The 21938-nt window shown below is 49.4% G+C and overlaps 1 protein-coding gene across 1 annotated transcript; it reads right to left on the minus strand.

Annotated features, from left to right (window-relative positions):
* Positions 1–444: 444 nt before the first annotated feature.
* On the minus strand, positions 445–4765 carry LOC125519365 (protein DETOXIFICATION 16-like). The gene has a single exon (XM_048684200.1). It carries the CDS (start codon positions 1102–1104, stop codon positions 445–447), a length of 660 nt encoding a protein of 219 aa, XP_048540157.1. The 5' UTR covers positions 1105–4765.
* Positions 4766–21938: the final 17173 nt, after the last annotated feature.

The raw sequence follows: 21938 nt of genomic DNA on the forward strand, positions 1-21938 counted from the left end.
TCCAAGTGTTCACAAAGGTTAGCAACTTTGTCCTTTCATCTCTCATTGGTAGATTAGCTTTTGCAATACTCTATAAGTATAATGATTTTGTGGGTTTTAGTTTGGGAGTAATTATATGTGGTAGTTTATTTGATTTATATGCAATTTGAGCTCAAATTAACTTCTAAGTTTGCATACGTAGGTGTGGTTTACTTAGTACCTTTTTGTCCCAGTCCTAACCACCGTCGATCGCCCACACCGTCCCGTCGCCGGCACCACCTTGGTGAGCCTCTTATTCTTATCCTTTTTTATAAAAAAAATCATGTTCGTGTGATTTAGATAGTTACTTGTATAATTTTTCTTACCCGTATGTTGTTTGTTATACATAGTGGTATTGTTTTGATATGCGTCCCCGTCAGCCCTCGTCCGATTTATGATTCGGATGTGGTATATTTTCATTTATAACTATTTGTTACATTTCGTATTTATGACAATTATGCCCATCAAGTTGACATAGATATTTTTATCAAGGAGATATGTGAACCAGAAATTGCAACCAACCCTCTTGCCCAGCAGATGAGGATGTGATTCAGCGCCGTGACGGCGGAGCTGACCATGACGGGCACCACGACTGCAGGAAGCGGATGTGGCACACGAGAGGGACGTACGGGACAAGGGCCGGGAGGAGCCACCGCGCGTAGGCGCACTGATTAGGATGGTCTCGTCCTGGCCGAGGAGCAGGAGGATCTTGGCGGTTCTGGCCCAGACGAGAGCAATGGGGACGCAGGCGAGCGCCAGTAACACCATCGCCCGTTGCTTGTAGAAGCCGAGGTGGTATTGCCGCGCGCCGAACGCCTGCCCGCACAGCGTGTCCAGGGAGCTCGACATGCCCACCAGCAAGCTGAGGCCGGTCAGGTTCGCGAGCGAGGCGCCGGCGAGGAGAAGCTCGCCGAGGTGGCCCACGAACATCACGGACACCAGCTGCAGCGCGGACCGGAGGATGCCGCCCTCCGCCAGCGGCCCGGCCAGCCGCAGCAGTGGCTTCGCCTCCTCCAACACCGCCACATGATCGCTCCTCTCCACGGGTTCTAGCAGGAGCTGCTCGTCCAAGTTCGGCTTCTGCATTCTTCTCAGCTTCAGTTTACATGCTTCAGCAGATGAGAAGTGGGCGCTGCCTAGACGTTATTACATTTGTCGATATCATTTTCTACAGTCGTTTGCAAGCATTAGATGTTGGTGCGAGTAAACCCAAACAACAACTGACAACGTGAAATATAACTTTTTGGCTTTCGGTTGCATTAACTAATCAAAGCAACCCATAGATTAACAGAGTATGGTGGGCGTTGTTCTTACTAGGATGCTTCCAAGAGCAAGCTAGTATGATGGTTTGATTCTTTTTCCCTGAAGAAAAAGTATGGTAGTTTGATTCGTTTCCCATGTATTCCAGAGGAGATCCTCCAAACATGGTCTGCTAAACATGTCTTACATCCTAGTATCATTTTCTTGCTGGGAGAATTGTATTTCATATTGTCAAGTGGCGAGCCGTCAAAAGAAATATTTTCGGTTGCTGCTTGGGTCAAACCAGATCGAGCATATCACGTCTGTCGCACCAGGCAATTTGCATTGCTAGCCTCACTAACTACCACGAGTCCACGACCCATCAAATCTCACACAAACTAGGAAGCCAAGAGCTAGTCTTATTCGGTTGCAGGGGCAGTGCCGAGCCGACAAAAAGATCTGAGGCCCTATGCAAACTCTAAAATATATATCTTTTACTCCACTATGCTCCCTAATTTAATGGCATGTACAAGGGCCGACGCATTTCGTCCGCCCGCACCAGTTTTCATTCACGCGAACAAGGAGCACGGCCCAACACGCCATATCACGGACGTAATGACTATATGAGGTTATACCATGACTGATCATAATCATAAATATAAATATTACAATTCAATCGTTATTCAACTTTAGTTTGTTTACGCCACTATACCGTTATGGTTGAAGAGATGCAACTAGTGAACCTATGGCCCCGGAGGTCTACTTTGCTTTAGTAAAAACCTCATCAAAAACACTTTACCATGTTGTACCGTTTCTTTTATTTTATCTATCTGTCAATTTCTATCATACCGTGCAATTTAATCTTGTAACAAGCAAGATCAGAAGCTTGACAACCTTTGACGTGTTGGGGACAAGCTTGCTTTGTGTTTTCTATGCAGGCACTAGTGACTTTGTTTGTTGGATGAACTCTTTCTGGTTCGATAAACCTATGTTTTCTACTGAGGAAAACACTTATTGCTAAGTTACTTCACCCTTATACTTCGAGGTTATCCAACCACTCTTACGAGAGAGCAAGCAGAGAGCGCGGATGTTGTGGACACCGGAACAAATGGCTAATGACATCAAGTTTGCCGTAGGGGGCTGCCATCTCGCACGCGGGCAATGAGCCCATCCTGACCATTGGCATTTATGGATGTATGGATGTAAAAACTATCCAAATCTTTTTTCGAGAAAAGATGATCGTGTGTGTTTTGTATTAAGATGGGGAGAATAAAACCCAGAGTGACAAACATATTTACATGGCTAGGATCCAATCACAAACGATTGCTCAAGCAAGATAGGGTAAAAAAGATTCCTGGACTCCCACCGTGCCCGTACGAGCAAGCTTCCACATCGACAACTCTGCCTGAATTTTGTGGACAACCGACAAGGGCAAGGTCGCTGCCTTATCGAATACACAATATTTTGATCCAACCAAATGAACCGAGACGTTAGGATCATGAAGGAGTTTACCAGCGGGCGGCTACGCGTCAGAACCACAATGGAGAGATTGGACTACTATTTAGCAAGGTCCTTGTGGCTAATAGGAGTAGAAGGGTATAGATACACGATGAGGAGAACATGGTACTAGACCTCTCGAGTGAAGGTACAACCTAGGAGAATGTGTTGTAGGCTCTCCAGCTCCTAAGCGCAAAGAGGGCAGCATGGAGGATGCTAAAACTACCTCGTCGTGAGTTTGTCTATGGTCTTGAGACGGTTGCATAGGGTAAGCCAGACAAAGACCTTCAACTCGAGGGGTTCCCAAGACCTCCAAAGCTCATGAGCACATGTGATGACATACGAGGTAGAATGTAATGTAAGTAGATTTGGCTGAGTACTTCCGCAACAGTACAAGAATGAGCAACAAGCTTCAGGAAATTCATCAAATTTGGAGTGAGCTGCGCCATACTATGACCGTGGAGCCAGAATCTGACCAGAAGAGCAATGTCTCACCTTTCCCAGCGTGCATCAAAAGCCAGCATGCAACATTGCTTCCGCTTCCTGCGTGACAGAAATAGAAAGCCCAGCCCATGGATTATCATCCCCCACCTTCTCCAACCACTTCCAGCACACTCTCAAAACTTGATTGAGGAGAAGCAAAATATGCACCTAGCTAAGGCCTCCATATTCATTGGGCGAGCAAACCGTTTCAGATCACACCAGGCAGCTACCACCATAAAATTCATCCAAACTTGTATGATTTTATAGAAGGATAGCAAGATGATTACTCATTTTAATGTTGTGCACTGTTCACCTTGTCATGAGTTATTATCACTTAATTGGATGAGTGAATGTATAAATTCATCCAAACCACTAGTAATTTATGAAAGAAGTGCCACAGCTTTATAACTCATTTTCAGTGCTTACACACCCTTCACCTCTACACTGAGTTATTATAACTTAATATCTTCCTACCCCCATCAGTGGTGGGTGCATATATATATAGCTCCCCTCCACCGAGACTTATAGTGATCAGCTAGCTAGAGTAGTTCCCATTCACCACGGCCATCACAATGATTATTTAGCTAGCCAGAAGAATATTAAAACAAAGTCACATATACACCATTTCTCCCAAGTGTGATTGTTATACCATGGATAGTACTGCTCAAGAAAATTCTCCCTTTTTTTCATTTCGTCGCATTCGAATGGAGGGAAATACGTAACATGTGTCATGACACACATGCAAACTGTCATAAACTTGTTAGATTTTTGGAGGCATTAGGAACAGATCAGCTTGTACCAACTGGATCCCATGTGGCGCATCTAGTCTGTTATGCACATCATGTAGAGTGATGGCGAGAGATTATTGAAGCCAGAGTAAACCAAAGTTTCCCTTGGCAGCACAGCGTGGACATGCATGATTGTTTCAAACACTCAACCACACGATCAATGATTTGCTCGCTGCACCTGCGCACATCGATGTGCCCAGTTGTGTGCAGCCCTAATTGATACTGCATTGCCGCACAGCAGAATGGTCGATCCCAAAATCGAAGGAGGCATACTTCCTAGATTTTTGTTATCTTTGGGATTCCCCACAAAGTTGAGACATGGACATTTTCTTGGTCACGGCAACCCGGTTACTCTGGTTGGAATGTGTGAATCTGCTGGTGTCATTGTCGTGTGAGAATGCAAATGCTGCCGGTGGATGGCATCAAGCTCGTGGGGCCACTATCATCACCATAAGCACGATATTTATGAGTGGAAGATGGGGATAGCTACTTCGGCCGAAGATAGTTCAATTGTCTTTTCAAAATGGTAAAGCTATAGTGGGTCAGGTGCCTCGTGGTCGCCACTGTACGCTATGCCAGATGGAGTAGCCGCCGCCATTAGGCCCGACCATGGTGTGAGCCTCCGCTCAGCGTCCCCTTGAGCGTACACATGGCACAACATGGTGAACTCGCTTTTTAAAGAATAGTGCATGGTTGCACCACCCTTTTCTTGGCACACTCTTCTTCATTCTGATAGCGATGGCATGCCACCGTGGTTTCATTGCTTTTTTTGGATATAATAAAATCGAAAAAAACAATGATTTTACCCTGTTTTCCTGGATAACTAATAGCCATATTCGTTAAATATTTTTTAAATAACATTTCGATACTCAAGTATATACTACTTCCACCCTTTAGATGATATCATGATATCATTATATAACTGGATTACCAAACAAATTTTGCAAGAAATTTGTCTATATGGAAAGACTTTAGAAAAAAACAACGTCTCCAATCAAGAAAGCTATACATGAGCAAGATATGAGATCTTATGTTAGAAGTCAGTGAAGCTTATGTTGTTTTGTTAGATGTCAGCGCACGTACCGCCAAGGTAGTCGAAGGCTTCACCCCGAGACGCGTCAACAGCCGGCCCAAGAGGATCGTGCAGCCCAACAGAAGATTCGCCGGGCCAGAATGGGCCCGCTGAGCCCGCTCGCCTGACGGCTCGCTACTTAAACCCCGAGCGACGATGGGATCGGCATCCAGGCTGGATCATGACGGACGGCGGCTTCTTCCCCTTTCCCCACCTACCTTCCTTTCTTCCTCCTCAAGAACAGCGAGACTTGATTTGTAATCCGAATTCGGGACTTGTATCCTGAGCTAGCTATAGATCGACCTGGTACCTAACATCCTGGCATCAGAGACCAACACCACTCCTCCGCCGCGTCAACCCTTGAAACCCGCCGGCGAATCCAAGTGCGGCAAGCCTTCGTCGCCGCCATGGATCCAGCGCTGAAGGAGTACCACGACAAGCTCCATCAGGACGCCAAGGCCGACTCCGCCCACGTCCTCAAGCAGCTGCAGGCACAGTCCTCGCAGATCGAAGATCTCCTTCACTGGAAGCCAGATCTCGAGGCTCAATTCGCGAAGTTGGAGGCCACGGTCGCGGCGCTACGCGCGACCGCACCTACACCACCACCGCCGAGTGGAGCGGTGATTCCACAACACCTCGCTCCTCTGCTCCATGTGCGAGGGGATCTCCACGGGCCCGATGGCCGCGGCGACGTCGATCTCACCGGAGGGGGATCGTCAGTGACCCAGGTGTCACTGGCGGAACCTCCGGTCTCGGGTATGCCTTCCCTCTCGATCGTTCCGGCCCATGTTCCTCCCCTATCATCATCCATCCTGACCAATTTGGGTCAACAACCATCCATGAACTTTCCGGTGTTCACCGGCAATAACCCGCAGGTATGGAAAACGCTTTGCGAACAGTACTTTCAGATGTTCACAGTCCACGACACCTACCGCGTATCCATGGCCATCTTGAGTTTCTCTGGCCCTGCGGGCATCTGGCTGCAGTGTGTCTAGAAGAAATTGGCCGGCCTGGACTGGGAATCCTTCACTTCCCTTCTCTGCACCCGATTCGGGCGTGACAAACACCAAATGCTCATCCGACAATTCTATGCTGTCAAACAAACTACCAAAGTCGCAGTCTTCATCGAGCGTTTCAAAACCTTGATGAATTATCTTATATCTTTTTCAGAGTCCACTCACCCGTATTTTTTCCTGACACGTTTTGTGGAGGGACTACGGTCGGATATCCGCGCGGTGGTGCTCAACGTCCACTGGACCTAGACACGGCATGCTCGCTGGCCCTGCTTCAGGAGGAAGTGGCCGGCGGTGCACACTCGTTCGGGCGTCTCGTTAACACTCCCCGAGGCCACAACCATGCGAGTCGCCCGTCGCCACCTCCATTCTTCAGTCGACCTGCTACTCCAACATCGGTCTCTGAAGATCGTTGCGGTACTGACGCCGCATGCGCAACGCCTGAAGCCAGCAAGGTCGCCGCCCTTCGCGCCTTCCGTCGCGCGAAGGGACTCTGCTTCAAGTGCGGTGAATGGTGGGGCAAAGACCACACATGCCCGCCCACAGTGCAAATGCACGTCATGGAAGAGTTACTCGCCATGTTTCCCCAAGACGATGCACAACAAGAGTCGCCGCCAACATCACCGATATCTGACGAAGAAAATCTCTGCACACTGTCCCGTCAGGACGAAGATGGCTCGTCAGACCCAGGGGTGTTGCAGTTGCATGCCTGGTTGCAAGGCCATGAGATTCTGTTGTTGGTCGACTCTGGCAGCTCCACATCATTCGTGGACAGCTCCTTGGCGGCCAAACTCTCCGGAGCAAAGCCGCTACCGCGGCCATGTCGTGTGCGCGTGGCCAATGGTACCACAATTACCTGCACCACTTACATTCCAGAGTGTCAGTGGACAACCCAAGGGCACGATTTCAGGACAGACTTCAAGATCCTCAAATTGGGCACCTATGATGCAATCCTCGGCAAGGACTGGCTGCGACAACACAGCCCCATGAATATAGATTGGATCAAGCAGTTCTTAACTGTTACAACTCCAGCCGGCCAACTGACATTGTCTGCAACATCTTCAGACCAAACCCAATGCTCGGTCATCTCTGCACCAGAACTCCTCAAGGCTTGCAAGCAAGGATCAGTGGCCCACATCGTGCACCTCAGCGCTCTTGACAGCAACAGCACCACAACTCGCCAATTCCCGTGGCGATTTTGCGACTACTGGAACAGTTTACCGACGTCTTCGAGGATCCACGGGTCTTGCCGCCTCGCCGCGACTGTGATCACCGCATTCCCCTGATGGCCGGCGCGCAACCTGTCAACTCCAGACCGTACAGATACAAACCCGAACTGAAGACAGAGATCGAACGTCAGGTTCAAGAAATGCTCGATGCAGGGATAATTCAGAAAAGCTCTAGCCCCTTCTCGTCCCCAGCTCTACTAGTCAAGAAAAAGGACGGCACTTGGCGCTTATGCGTCGCCTACCGTCATCTCAACTCCATGGCCGTGGTCGGCAAGTTTCTAGTCCCAATCATCGATGAATTGCTCGATGAACTGGCCGGTGCAAAATGGTTCTCGAAGCTCGACCTGCGTGCGGGATTCCATCAAATAAGAATGGCAGAAGGTGAGGAGTATAAAACAGCATTCCAGACACACTCCGGGCACTGGGAATACCGTGTCATGCCCTTCGGAGTAGCAGGAAGCCTGACCACATTCAACGAAGGCATGCACACTACTCTGCAGCCAGTCATGCGCAAATGTGTCATGTCCTTCTTCGATGATATCCTCATCTTCAGCAAAACCCTGACCGAGCACATCCAACACATCGCGCACATGCTCCAGCTGCTCAGAGACGACCGTTAGAAAGTTAAGCAGTCCAAGTGCTCCTTCGCGCAGCGTCAGATCGCTTACCTGGGCCACGTGATTGACGAGCGTGGCGTTTCCACCGACCCCAGCAAGATTCAAACAATTCAACAGTGGCATGTACCTCATTGCGCCAAAGATGTACACAGCTTCCTCGGCCTGGCTGGATATTACAGGAAATTCGTCCAACACTTTGGGATCATCGTAAGACCTTTGTTCACCTTGCTAAAGAAAAACCATCAGTTTGTTTGGACAAGTGACACACAGAAGGCATTCGACGTTCTGGAACTGAAGCTCACATCAGCACCTGTACTGCAACTTCCAGATTTCAGTAAGAAGTTCGTGATTGACACTAATGCATGCGCTTATGACATTGGAGCTGTTCTTCAGCAAGACGGGCACCCGATCGCCTACATGAGCAAACCTCTCAGCCCCAAGAACCGCGGCCTCTCCACCTATGAAAAAGAATGCATGGCCATCCTCATGGCCGTGGAGCAGTGGCGTCCCTACCTGCACAACGACGAGTTCATCATCCGCACTTATCAGAGGAGCCTCATGCATCTTGACGATCAACATTTGTCCACCCCGTGGCAGCAGAAAGCGTTCACCAAACTGCTCGAGATGCCCTACAAAATCTGCTATCGCCCCAGGTCTTCAAACACAGCCGCCGACGCGCTCTCGCACCGTACTCCTGAGGATATTCTGTTAGCCATGTCAATCTGCACACCCGCTTGGCTGAACGACATCGCGACCAGCTACAACGCCAACCCCCAGGTTCAGAAGATTCTGGAAGACTTGTCTAAATGACCGGACCCCAAAGGGAGGTTCTCCACACATGACGGACTGCTCTACTTCCCCGATCGGCTCTGGTTGGGCGGCCCCCCGCCCTACAGCAACGGATGCTCCACGCATTTCACGACAGCACCATGGGCGGTCATTCTGGCGTGCCAGTCACTTATCGCCGCCTGTGTCGCCTCTTCGCTTGGCCCAAGATGAAGGAACAAACCCACCAGTATGTCCAGTCCTGCTCCGTCTGTCAACAAGCAAAACCAGAGTGCGTTAGCTACCCAGGACTGCTCGAGCCGCTCTCGGTGCATGACCGCGCCTGGAAAGTGGTCACCATGGACTTCATCGACGACCTTCCCTCTTCGGGCAGGTACAACTGTATCCTCGTCGTCGTCGACATGTTCACCCGCTATGGGCACTTCCTCTCCTTGAGCCACCCATTCACGGCGGCCAAAGTTGCGCATGCCTACCTGGAAAACATATACAAACTCCATGGACTTCCCGAAGTAATCGTATCGAACAGGGATCTAGTGTTGACGAGCAAATTCTGGCAAGAGCTGTTCAAGGTCATCGGGACTGAACTCAATATGAGCACGCCATACCACCCGCAAACTGACGGCCAGTCAGAGCGAGTCAACCAGTGCCTGGAGATCTACTTGCGGTGTTTCACGCATGCCTGCCCAAGCAAATGGCACCAGTACCTCGCCCTCGCATAGTTCTGGTACAATTCTTCCTTTCATTCTTCCTTGGGCACCTCACCTTTTGTTGCTCTGTATGGGCACGAACCACGTCATTGGGGCATCGAGGCGGCCTCTACTTGCTCCATTCCCTCCGTCAATGACTGGCTCGCGGAGCGCAAGCACATGCAGCAAGTACTGGCCGAGTACCTCCACCGAGGGCACAACATCATGAAGGCACATGCCGACAAGAAGCGCATTGATCGCTCCTTCGTCGTCGGGGATGCCGTCTTCGTCAAGCTCCAACCCTATCTGCAAACGACGGTGGCGCGTCGCACCAACCACAAGCTCTCCTTCCGCTACTTCATACCTTACAAGATCCTCCGCGTCGTCAACCCTGTCGCCTACGAACTCGAGCTTCCCGCCAGTGCCAAGGTCCACCCTGTCTTCCATGTCTCTCAGCTGCGGCGTGCGCTCTCCAACAACACGAGGTGGAAGACAAGCTACCCGTTCCACTTGAGGAACCACTGTCACCGGTGGAGATCATCGACACACGTTGGCGCAACACTCCCCAGGGCTGGAGCGAGAAAGTACTCGTGCGCTGGTATGATCTGTCCATCATCGACGCCTCCTGGAAAGATGCCAAGTCCATGCGCGAGCGCTTTCTGGCTCTACTGGCTTGGGGACAAGCCAGTTCTCAAGGAGGAGGGGATGTCAGCGCACGTACCGCCAAGGCAGTCGAGGGCTTCACCCCGAGACGCGTCAACATCCGGCCCAAGAGGATTGTGTAGCCCAACAGAAGATTCATCGGGCCAGAATGGGCCCGCTGAGCCCGCTCGCCTGACGGCTCGCTACTTAAACCCCGAGCGACGATGGGATCAGCATCCAGGCTGGATCAGGATGGACGGCAACTTCTTCCCCTTTCCCCACCTACCTTCCTTTCTTCCTCCTCAAGAATAGCGAGACTTGATTTGTAATCCGAATTCGGGACTTGTATCGTGAGCTAGCTATAGATAGACCTGGTACCTAACATTATAAGTGTTACAAGTCAATGAAGCAGAACCATGTCATTATTGTACTGACATCTCCGTATCATCCACCGGGTGGTCACTTCTATAGATGTTCATATTGCATGCACATTATGTTTCCTTTGTTCTTCTTAATCAAGTAGATTCAATGTAGAACATGAGGTGGTATATTGACTTCTGAAGATCCTCACATGACTCGTGGCTAACTGAAGTCAGTTTCTTGCATATTAATTTTATCTTCGAGCTTAATATGTTGCCAAATGTAGCAACCTCATTTGGCTAGAAGACTGGATACACAATCTCACAAAAAATGCACTTCATTTAACAAAAAATATAGCAAGTCAATATCTACGTTCAGTACTACACCTGCACACCATCACCCTCCTATCCAATGTGGAGTGGAATACCTATGCCGGTTCCCCGAACTCCCCCCCCCCCCACCGGATCTAACCCTTTCCCCTACACCCCATGCGGCGGCGGCACGTCGGACCAGGGCTTCCCCTACCCACACCCAAGGACCACTCCCCCTCACCACCTCCCATCCCTCCGTTGCCGCCGGGCAAATCCCGCGTGACGTGGCAGTGGAGGGGGGCTTCTACTAGTTGTGGCCGTGCATACCAGTGGTAGCGTCCGCTCCCACTCCTGCTACTGCGGTGGTGCGTGGCGGCAGCGGCGGGGCGGACTTGATCTACTCCAGCATGGGTCTAGGGGGCCCTGGTCTCGCACCCTGTTGTTTCCTGTGCGTGGCATCGATGGTCTATGGCTCCGCCCGGATCACTTGGGCACCCGGGTGGCGGCTTCCTCCTTCAACCGGAGGTGGGAATCGAGATATGGTTGGTCTTGGGATTTCATGTCCTGTAAAATAATCGGTCAGGCAGTGGCCCAAGTGGTATTCGTGTGAACTCACAATTTTACATGTGATCACTCCTCTTTGATCTGGCCATCGGCGAGTTATGGACTTCGCCTTCGAATTAAAACAAGGACTGGCGTATATGGCGCTCTTTGGACACTTTGATTGCATAGGGGTTGGACGTGTGCACCCGCGGCGTTAGCATAACTAGCTTCTCTAGGGTATCAGAAAGCTCTGTCTTGGTTGACACCTTGGTACATGACTGCACCAAGATTTTCAAGGGATCAACATATGCGGAGAATGCCATGGCGTGAATGGAAGACCTGCAAGTGGCGAAGGCAGGGTCTTGGATGCGATGAAGACTTTGCTTCACAGGCAGTTGTTCAGACTTGGCTTGCGGAATATGTTCCCGAATAGTCCGGGCACGAGTTCCTGTAAGCCTGGTGGTCCATGACTTGTAGTAGTAGCCTCCGCAAGTGGGGACCGCAGAATTGGAGGACTTCTTTGTTGGTCGTACTCCTTTGAGTACCAAGTTTGATTTCCTGGGTGAGAACCCAAGGTCCGTCCTTTGTTGATTGTGCCTGGCAGTGGCCTTGTTGAAGGCATTGTTTTGCGAACACGGTCTTTCTCCGAAGTAAAAATCTACAATCTTTGATCGGGCAACGACAACGCTTGTGCATTGTTTTCTTCCTGGAGGCGTTGCTTTTGGAGAACCCTCTTTGTAGTCTGAGTGTTGTCTTTGGTGGCGGTTAGAGTGCTGCTACTGTGGGTGATTGATCACCGTGGCAGTCTTTTCTTCTTCTTTTTTTCCTCTTTTTATTTTCTTTTTTGGCTCTGTGCATCCTCAATGTTCTTAAGCATCTTGTTGGTGCAGAGACTAGATGTAATTGGTATCTACTTGATATTAGTATATCCCCCTTAAAAAGAAGAACGTCTATGCCGGTTATCTTCAGTGAGCGAGCCACTATGGACAGTACTTGAGACGACCCCCGTAATTTTGGTTTGGTGAAGTCATGTTCCGAGGAAATATGAAACAAACATTGTGTCACAAACGCACACACGTACCATCACAAATCCGTTAGATTTGGGAGTCATTAGGAGAATGTCAGCTTGCAGCTGGCTGATTCCTAGCAGTGGGTCTAGTCTGCACCATTGCTCGATGAAGCCGACTAGACGAGAAGCAGGTGGAGATAGTGATAGGAAATAGATACTTGAACCAATAGTAATCGGAGTCCCCTGTTGATCTATACACAGTTCAGAGCCTGTCCGCAGTGTGCAATTCCCGTCATACTTTCCTTCTTATCATGACATCTAATTCTTCCAGCGACCAAAGTCCAAGCTCAAGACGTGTTAAAACAAAGTCTGAGCACAACAGGAAGTATGTCCTTTTTGTTATACGAGGAACCCACGCCTCTCTCAGTGTGTTTGCAACAAAGAAAAGCGTACGAAAGCACCTGCACCTAAGAACATTAGATACTTCCCCACCGGGAAGATATGTACGGGCATATATAGTCTGAAGGGAAGTTAGACATACACTGCGCTAAAATACATGTATCTACCCACTACTAGGAAAAGACTTATACATAGAAGTTTACCAGTAGCGTGTATTATGGACCCCACGCTACTGATAGTTACCAGTAACGTCTGTTATAAAGCGCGCTACTGGTACAACATAGTAGCAGCGTTGGTTTTTGGAGGCCACGCTACTGGTAAGTTTGCCACAGCACACCACCCGACCAAAAAATATTAGCAGCGTTTGTTGTCTAACCAGCGCTACTGTTAAGAAAGTAGCTGTAGCGCCTGTGCATCTAGACGCGCTACTGCTATTTCTTCTATGGGTAAACTTATATCAATAGCGTTGTTTTTGTACAAGCGCTATAGCTAATTTTATGTACCAGCAGATATTTTGGCTGGCACTCATAGCAGTAGCGTGCTTTTGCACCCCGCGCTACTGCTATGGTCGCCACCCACCTACCACCTTTCCCCTCCTTCCTCCCCTTTCTTCTTCCTCTCCCCCTTTCCTTGCACCTTGCTTGTTCCATTCAATGCTCCCCCTCCGCCACCCCTCCATTAGAGCCCTCCCTCCCCCTCTTCTTTGCCCTCCACCACCCCCCTCTTCTTTGTCCTCCACCAACCCCCTCCATTAGAGCCCTCTTCTTTGCCCTCCACCACCCCCCTCTTCTTTGTGCCCTCCACCACCACCCCCTCCATTAATGCCCTCCCTCCCCCTCTTCTTTGCCCTCCACCCCCTTCCATTAATGCATTCCCTCTCCTCTCGCACTATCTCCCTAGCTAGCTCTCTCTCTCTCCCTAGCTAGCTAGCTAGCTAGCTAGCTAGAGCTATATATCTAGAGCTACTAGGTAATTAAGAAGAAAGGTGCTTGATATCCCTCTCAACACATAGGTGAGCAAAAAAAGGTGTTTGTGTGGATAGGATCGCAACTATGTATATATGGGCGATATGAGAATATATATACCGATTTGTGTGTGGCATAATTTGAGTTTCCTACATTGTGTATTTGATGAAATAATGTGGGTGACATGAGTTGCCTATGTTTTGCCGAAATGTCGATTCAATTCCGTTTCGGCGAATTTCGGGCAAGCAAACTCAATATGTCCTATGTTTAGGGAAGGTCATGCCGAATTTTTGTATGAATTTGATCCATGCATGCATATATACGTGTTTAAAATATTTGCTTTGCGCGCAGGTGATCATGAAGGTCAATGGAAGGAAGGTGGAAAGATACTGGCAATCCGCTGTGGATGACATGTATGAAAAAAGACTGAAGGATGTTTTATGTCCGTGTCGAAAATGCAAAGGAAGAGTCAGGCTCGACCCCTTTGAGGGTGGTAAATTCAAGGCGCACCTGCTCATGCATCGTTTCATGCATGGCCATACTCGGTGGATAAGTGAAGATGATGATGATGATGATGATGAGGAGGAGGAGGAGGACATCGATGGGGCAGGAAATAACGACATGGGGCCACCAGACGAAGAGATGACCGATTATGTGCCCGAAGAGGAAGACGGCCTCGGAAATGTCGATGGCGAAGAGGCAGTTCAAGGCGGAGAAGACGCGGACACGCCACCGTCTTCATCGCTACTAAGTTCAGCCATGCGGGACCCGCATGTTCGAGACCTGCTTCGCAAGAAGACGACTAGCGACAGAGCTGCTTCTAGAGAGGAGGCCAAACTGGTGCAACTGGAGGTAGACTCGATGACTCCTTTGTATGATGGTTGCAATAATCCCGAGGTGACCCGCTTGAGTTTCACACTAGAACTTTTAAAGATGAAGGCAAAAAACAAATGGACAGATACAAGCCTGGATGAGCTTCTGAAGTACCTAAAGAAGGTTCTTCCCGCAGGAAGCCTGTGTCCTACTAGTGTCGAGGAGGCAAAGAAAATCGTGTGCCCTCTTGATCTGCCACATATTAGATATCACACATGCATCAATGATTGCATCATATATCGGAACGAGCACGCTGAAAAAACCATCTGTCCAAAGTGCAATGCTTCACGATATAAAAAGGCTGGAAAGAAAGCTCCATAGAAAGTTGTATGGTACTTTCCGATCACTCCGCGTCTACAGCGGTATTTCGTAGATCCTAAGGAAGCAAAGCTTATGCGCTGGCACGCGGAGAGGGTGAAGCCAGATGACGAAGATGAGCCGAAGCTGAGACACCTCGTAGATGCTAGCCAGTGGAGAGCATTAAATGCTAAATTTGATTTTTTTTTCGCAAATGATCCAAGGAACATCGTGCTTGGCGCTAGTAGTGATGGCATGAATCCATTTGGCAACCAGAACACCAATCATAGCACATGGCCCGTGTTTGTATGGATGTACAACCTCCTCCCTGGTTGTGCATGAAGGAAAAATACATACACGTGGCTATGCTTATTCAAGGGCCGAGACAACTAGGAAATGATATAAATTTGTATCTCGGGTTACTGAAAGAGGAGTTACAGACCTTATGGACAACGCCGGCCAAGACATGGGATGCAAGCAAAGGAGAGTATTTCTACATGAGAGCCGTGCTGATCACGACGATGCAGGACTATCTCGGTGACGGCTATCTCTCCGGCCAGGTGTGCCACGGATATTGCGGATGCACGAGCTGCATGGATGATACAACTTCTCTGCAGCTATCGAAAGATGGCGGGTCTTCGAAAATCGTGTACATGGGGCATCGAAGATGGCTCGAGAAGGATGACCCATGGAGAAAGCGTGGAGATCTATTCAATGGTAAGGCTGAGCATCGAGGTCCTCCACGTAAGCGTAGTGGTGCAGAAATATATGAGTTATTGAAGAACTGGAAAGAGTGCCCATACTCGAGGTCCTCCACGTAAGCCGAGACAACCAGGGAATGACGAAGAAAAAGGCGCCGGAGCCCCTGCTGAAGGTATGGAAGACGAGATCTGTTTTATGGGACTTGGAATACTGGCCCATACTCGACACGCCGCATAGCCTTGATCAAATGCATATCACAATAAATATCCTTGAGAGTTTGCTTGGAACATTGATGAACATGCTAGAGAGGACCAAGGATGGGCCGAAGGCAAGAAAAGACTTGGAATTTTTGAAAATCAGGAAAGATCTCCAAATGCCCGGTAAAAGGTCGTCAGAGGAGACCGAGACGGAGACGGAAGATAGGGGCAAAAAAGTAAACAAGAAGGAAGAACAATATTGCCCCGCGCTTGCTTCACCTTAGATCCGAAGGAGGTCGATCAATTGTTCAAGTGCCTTGCCGGAATCAAAGTTAGTTCCGGATATTGTGGGAAGATAAGCAGATATCTGGACACTAAGAAAAAAAGGTTCAGTGGGATGAAGTCTCACGACTGTCATGTGATGATGATGCAGTTACTCCCGGTTGCACTTAGAGGGATTATGGACACACATGTGCGTGAGACACTTACTGACCTATGCCACTTTTTTGATGCTATCTCTCAAAAGTCGATAAGTGTGAAGCAACTCCATAGGCTACAGGAAGAGATCGTTGTCATACTGAATGCGCTAGAGATGTACTTCCCGCCCGCGTTCTTTGATGTCATGGTGCATCTATGTGTCCACATCATGGACGACATCATCGACCTAGGGCCGACATTCCTGCATAGCATGATGCCGTTCGAGAGGATGAATGGGGTCATCAAAGGATTCGTTCGTAACATGTCCCGTCCAGATGGAAGCATAGCCCAGGGATATCTGACCAAAGATTGCATCTCTTTCTGTGAGAGTTATCTGACCAAAGACCATGTTGTTGGTTTGCCCGTCAACAAGCACTGTGGAAGGCTCGAAGGTGAAGGTCACACCAACGGTCATAGGGATTTGAATGTGTTACGCTCGGGCCGACAAAACGACATTGACAGGGCAAACTTAGTAGTTCTACAACACCTAGATGTGCTAGAAGATTTCGTGACACTGCACAAAGAGACCATCGCAAAGAAATACCGTGACCGTGGGGTGCGCAGGACGGACGCTGAAGTTATTAGAGAGCACAACTCCACTTTCGTGTGTTGGTTCAAAGAGAGACTTCTGGCTAATCCCTCGGAAGAGGGTTGTCCAAACGGAACACTCATATACGCCTGAGCACATGGCCCCTCGACGAACCTCGTGACTTATCAAGCATATGATATCAACGGATACACGTTCTACACGAAGGAGAAAGATATAAACAGTGATGACCAAAACTCAGGGGTGACGATGGAAGCCATGACCGGGAATGTAATTGAAAGATACTACGGAAGGGTCGAAGAGATATGGGAGCTTAACTACTCTGGATTGCATAGCACGACGATGTTCCGTGTCAGATGGGCTAAAATTGTACACAGAGAAAACCGACATTTCACTACCATGTGTATACCCGACTGCGATGATAGCGGTACCGTCAACGCCATCGCCAAAAATGAGCCATGGGTACACGCTAAACACGTGACACAATGTTTCTTCATAACTGATCCGCCTGGCCAGCGACCGCAATATGGACGTGTGCATGGCGCCGGGGATGGGGCCACTTGGAAGTACTATTATAATGAGGACCCCGAGGCTAAAAGACAGAGAAAGAAGTTTAGTCAAGTGACTATCGACGAGAAGGTGGCGCGGACGATGCATAAAGCAAAAGCTAAGACCAAAGCTGAGATAATCGCTGCCTGTAGATCTGATATGGTGGCTGCCTTTACAAGCTTGATTCCAACAGTGGTCACATGGGTGCAACAAAATCCAAATGCGCCACCAAGTGATTTTCCCATGCCAAGCTTCAGCGGGAACAACTCAATGAACACCGCACCCGTACCCGTACCTAGTATGGCAACCGGCGCACCTCCTCCAGCAGCACCTGCTCCTCCGCCCAGCTCTCACAGCAGCCCTAGCTCCGTCTCTGGCTTGAATGTCAGGCTGTCGACATTGGCTGAGCTCGACTCCCTCACGGTAAATACGCGTGGTCGCACCTTCATCAACTCAACTTTAATTAATCTTCAGTTGCCGTTCTTTTTGGATCTCTGACGCCGCGTGTATATGTCTTTGTAGGCCGACTCCACTCCGTGCACCCTCCTTTGCAACATGAAGGGCGGGTTGGTGGATGTGGGGAAGGGTACTATAGTGAAGCCTAAGGATCGATTGTTTCACCGCCCGCAGATGCCCGATAACGCCTTAAGGGTCTCCATGGCGAGTGTGAAAGCGGGTTGCGAGGGTCTACCTCGTCTGATACAAACCGATGGAGAGGATGACGAGACCCCCACGCAGCTTGGGCAATGCAAAAATTGGCCGATCCTGTGGCTGAAAAATCTTCTTCGTGTCGAGGTGGCCGGGAGCACACCAACGGGACCTCAGGCAGGTATGACCACAACACCACCTACACAAGTACAACCATCGTCTGTGCTACTTGCTGAGATCGAGAGACATGAGGAAGGAGGGCCAACAGTTCCGCCGGCAGATGATGCCATCTACCCCATGGAAGAGGATAGGGATCATGACATGGAGGAGGCCGACGATGACCCTAACCAGTATTTCAATACTGCCTTTGACAACGATGTAACAATGAGTCAACCATATGAATATGAGATGCATGTACCAGAGTCGGAACGTCCTCGGGAGTGCAAGAAGTCTTTGTTCATGCAATCCTCGCAGGACACGCCTCCAGATGCCAGCTCCACCCAAGCTCAACTGATTAGCCAGAGTCGTCCAAAGCTGAGCCCGACAACACTAGGGGTGGTTCTCAAGGAGGGTCTGACAGACCCACCAGCACCTGAGCCCAAGAAGAAGAAGAGGAAGAGACCGGTGGAGAGAAAATCCAATAAAGCTGGCAATGTTGGTTCTAGCAGCCAGCCGCCTTCGACCAAGGTTGACCGTGTACCGATGAAACATGCGCCATTAATCCATGTCGCGGGAGAGTCAATGGTTCCGGCGAATGCACTAGCTGCCATAGAAGGGGATCTCAGGAGACTCTATGACCATGTGCTTTCGACAGAGAAAAGCCTCCTCGCCTTGGATGATCCAGGATACCCACTTTATACGGTTTATGTGCCGAGCAGTTGCAAGATGTATGTCCACACATGCCCCGCAGACCTCTTCTTCCTGAGGTTTGATTACATCTTTCAGATGTTTCAAATGAGGACACTTGATTTTACCTTCGTCCGCCTGTATGCGCTGCACATGAACTACATCGTCAAGAGAGAGCAAGTCACCGGTCTTGCGGTCGCGGACCCATACTACATGCATGAGGGCTTCTTGTCAATCAACGACGCTAACCGTCAATATGCGAGTCAGTACATCGAAGAATTCTTGGTCAGCAATAAGGACAAAGAAACGATTCTCCTACCTTATCATCCCAGGTAAGACATCCGCGGATAGCAATATAACACATACATCCTTTCATGCATTTCAATAGTTACTTTGCACGCATGGAGGCTAAACTTGATCATGTATTTTGCGCAGCGGGGGGTGTTGTCGGTGTCAAAACCGGCGGATCTCGGGTAGGGGGTCCCGAACTGTGCGTCTAGGCCGGATGGTAACAGGAGGCAAGGGACACGAAGTTTTACCCAGGTTCGGGCCCTCTCGATGGAGGTAAAACCCTACGTCCTGCTTGATTAATATTGATGATATGGGTGTTACAATAGTAGATCTACCACGAGATCGGAGAGGCTAAACCCTAGAAGCTAGCCTATGGTATGATTGTATGTTGTCCTACGGACTAAAACCCTTTGGTTTATATAGACACCGGAGAGGGTTAGGGTTACACAAGGTCGGTTACAAAGGAGGAGATATCCATATACGTATTGCCTAGCTTGCCTTCCACGCCAAGTAGAGTCCCATCCGGACACGAGACGAAGTCTTCAATCTTGTATCTTCATAGTCTAACAGTCCGGCCAATGGAGATAGTCCGGCTATCCGGAGACCCCCTAATCCAGGACTCCCTCAGTAGCCCCCGAACCAAGCTTCAATGACGTTCAGTCCGGCGCGTAGTGTTATCTTCGGCATTGCAAGGCGGGTTCCTCTCCAAATTCTGTGTACCTGTTGAAATAATGTACGGTTTCTTGTGACGGTTTGTACTCCTTGGCTTCTACGCCCAACAATGGCCGCTTTCCATATGTGAAGAGCCAGGGTGTTTTCACATTTACCCCCTAGCTATGTAAATCAGCCGCCTATTAAAAAGATGAGGATTCAGATCCAAATCACATCATCCTCCCTTGCCGAGTCTTCATCAGAGCGCACCCGAAAGAGATCCATTCCACCATGGCCGGTCGACGCAGCTCCTCCTCTCGCACCCCCAGTTCCAAGCCTGGAGATTGGGAGAGATGTTCCATCCCGCACAGCAAATTGGTGATGCTTCAGTCCAAGGGATTTCTCCCCCCAGCGTACCTGGTCCCGGTTCGAGCCGGGCTTGCCACCTATAATGGCGGAGAGCAAGCGGAGAGCCGTCCCAATCCCTCCAAGGGAGAGCGGGTATGCCTTGTCCCTTATCTGGTAAGAGGGCTCGGATTTCCAATTCATCCGTTTCTCCGGGGGCTTCTGGAGTTCTAAGGCCTCCAGCCACACAACCTTACGCCTGCCTCCCTGCTGCATATCGCGGGATTCGTAGCCCTTTGCGAGTTATTTTTGGGCTGTGAGGCTCATTTCGCTCTGTGGAAGAAGTTGTTCTGCCTTGTGCCCCGTTCTAAGAAGGGATCAATATATCAAGTGGGCGGAGCCGAAGTGTGGCGTATTGCCGGGACCGGATACCTGTCCGGGACTCCGAAGAAGATGTCCGAAGATTGGCCTTCAGAATGGTTTTATATAGAAGATGTCCCCCTTCCGAACCCTATTCGGATCGGCCTTCCTGAGTTCGACAACGCCCCTTTCAAGAAGCGCCGGAGCTGGCGCCCTCGGAGCTCCCTGGAGGAAGACGACAGGGACATTCTTTATCTGATGAGCCGGATAAGTTCTTTAGCTCGGTCTGGATTGACCATGATCGAGGTCATGGCTATATGCATTATGCCGGGGGTGCAGCCGCTCCAGTATAGAGGCCACCCCATGTGGGATTTCAACGGGGAGGATGACGCCACCCGCCACGACCACAAAGGGCCGGGATCGGCTGCTGATCTAATAAAGATCTTGTCCACTTTGTACAAGGGAGAAGAGGAGGAATTCCATCGTGTCAACCCGCAGGGCAGATTCTCTATGTACAATCCTCGAGCTGGGTAAGCGGAGACTTTTTCTAGCCCATCTGTTTCGTATTCCCGTAGTTTAAGTATTCATTGCAGCGATTTCATCGCAGGAGCTGCGCCAGGCAGTAAAGGAGATAAACAGCCCTCCTCCACAACCCGAGGACCCTGGACGGTCCCTTGACCCGGCCTCCCAGGAGGATCCGGACATATCCGTGGAGCTGATCGACGGGGTATTTTACCAAGGGAGTAATGACAATACTTTGGTAGCCATTACGGCCGATTACCCTGGGCTAGTTCCAGCCTCACAGGTGACTGAGACCGAAGTCCCAGTACTTAAAAAGGGATCCATCCTGGTGCTCCTTTTTTTATTGATGTATAACACACTACAAGAAATATGTCAACTTGTGACCAGCACTATTGGTCACTGAATGGTCAATGTTTTTAATTTGTGACCTTTTTGTGACCAAAAACATAAGGTCAAAAGCTGGCGGTCATAAACTGACTATAGCGACCTTTCTTCTGGAATGGTCGTAGACGTTTATGACCAAAATATGTCTACTGTGGCGTTTTGGTCACTAGCAACCTCCCCAGGCCACATAGGCATCCAGCGTGGCAATCTGATGTGGCACAAGATTCAGCCCGGTCCAATTCGATTTTATACATGGGCCTAGCCCAACAATTCGGCCTTTTTACTGTATATTTTCTCTAGCTACATGGGTTATTTTTTCTAATAGTTTTGATTTCTACATTGGCTTGACCCAACAATTGGGCCTTTCGTTTTTGGGCCATGGCCTTTTTGGCTCAACAATTACATTTCTTTTTTAAGTTACATTTCTTTTTTTAAGACAGATCCAATAGTCAGATGGGTTTGAGTGGGTCCCAATGGTCAGAGTCATGTTCTTCAAATTTTGATTTTCCAGTAAATAAATATTTAAATCAGAACTGACTGAAAACAGAAGTAATACTTCAACAACCAAATTTGGCACCTTACAATCAAACAT

This window comes from Triticum urartu, chromosome 7 (genome assembly GCF_003073215.2).
Source record: "Triticum urartu cultivar G1812 chromosome 7, Tu2.1, whole genome shotgun sequence".
NCBI lineage: Eukaryota > Viridiplantae > Streptophyta > Magnoliopsida > Poales > Poaceae > Triticum > Triticum urartu.

Coding starts and splice junctions, on each gene's coding strand:
- LOC125519365 (XM_048684200.1), bottom strand. CDS start 1,104: ATGCAGAAGCCGAACTTGGACGAGCAGCTCCTGCTAGAACCCGTGGAG.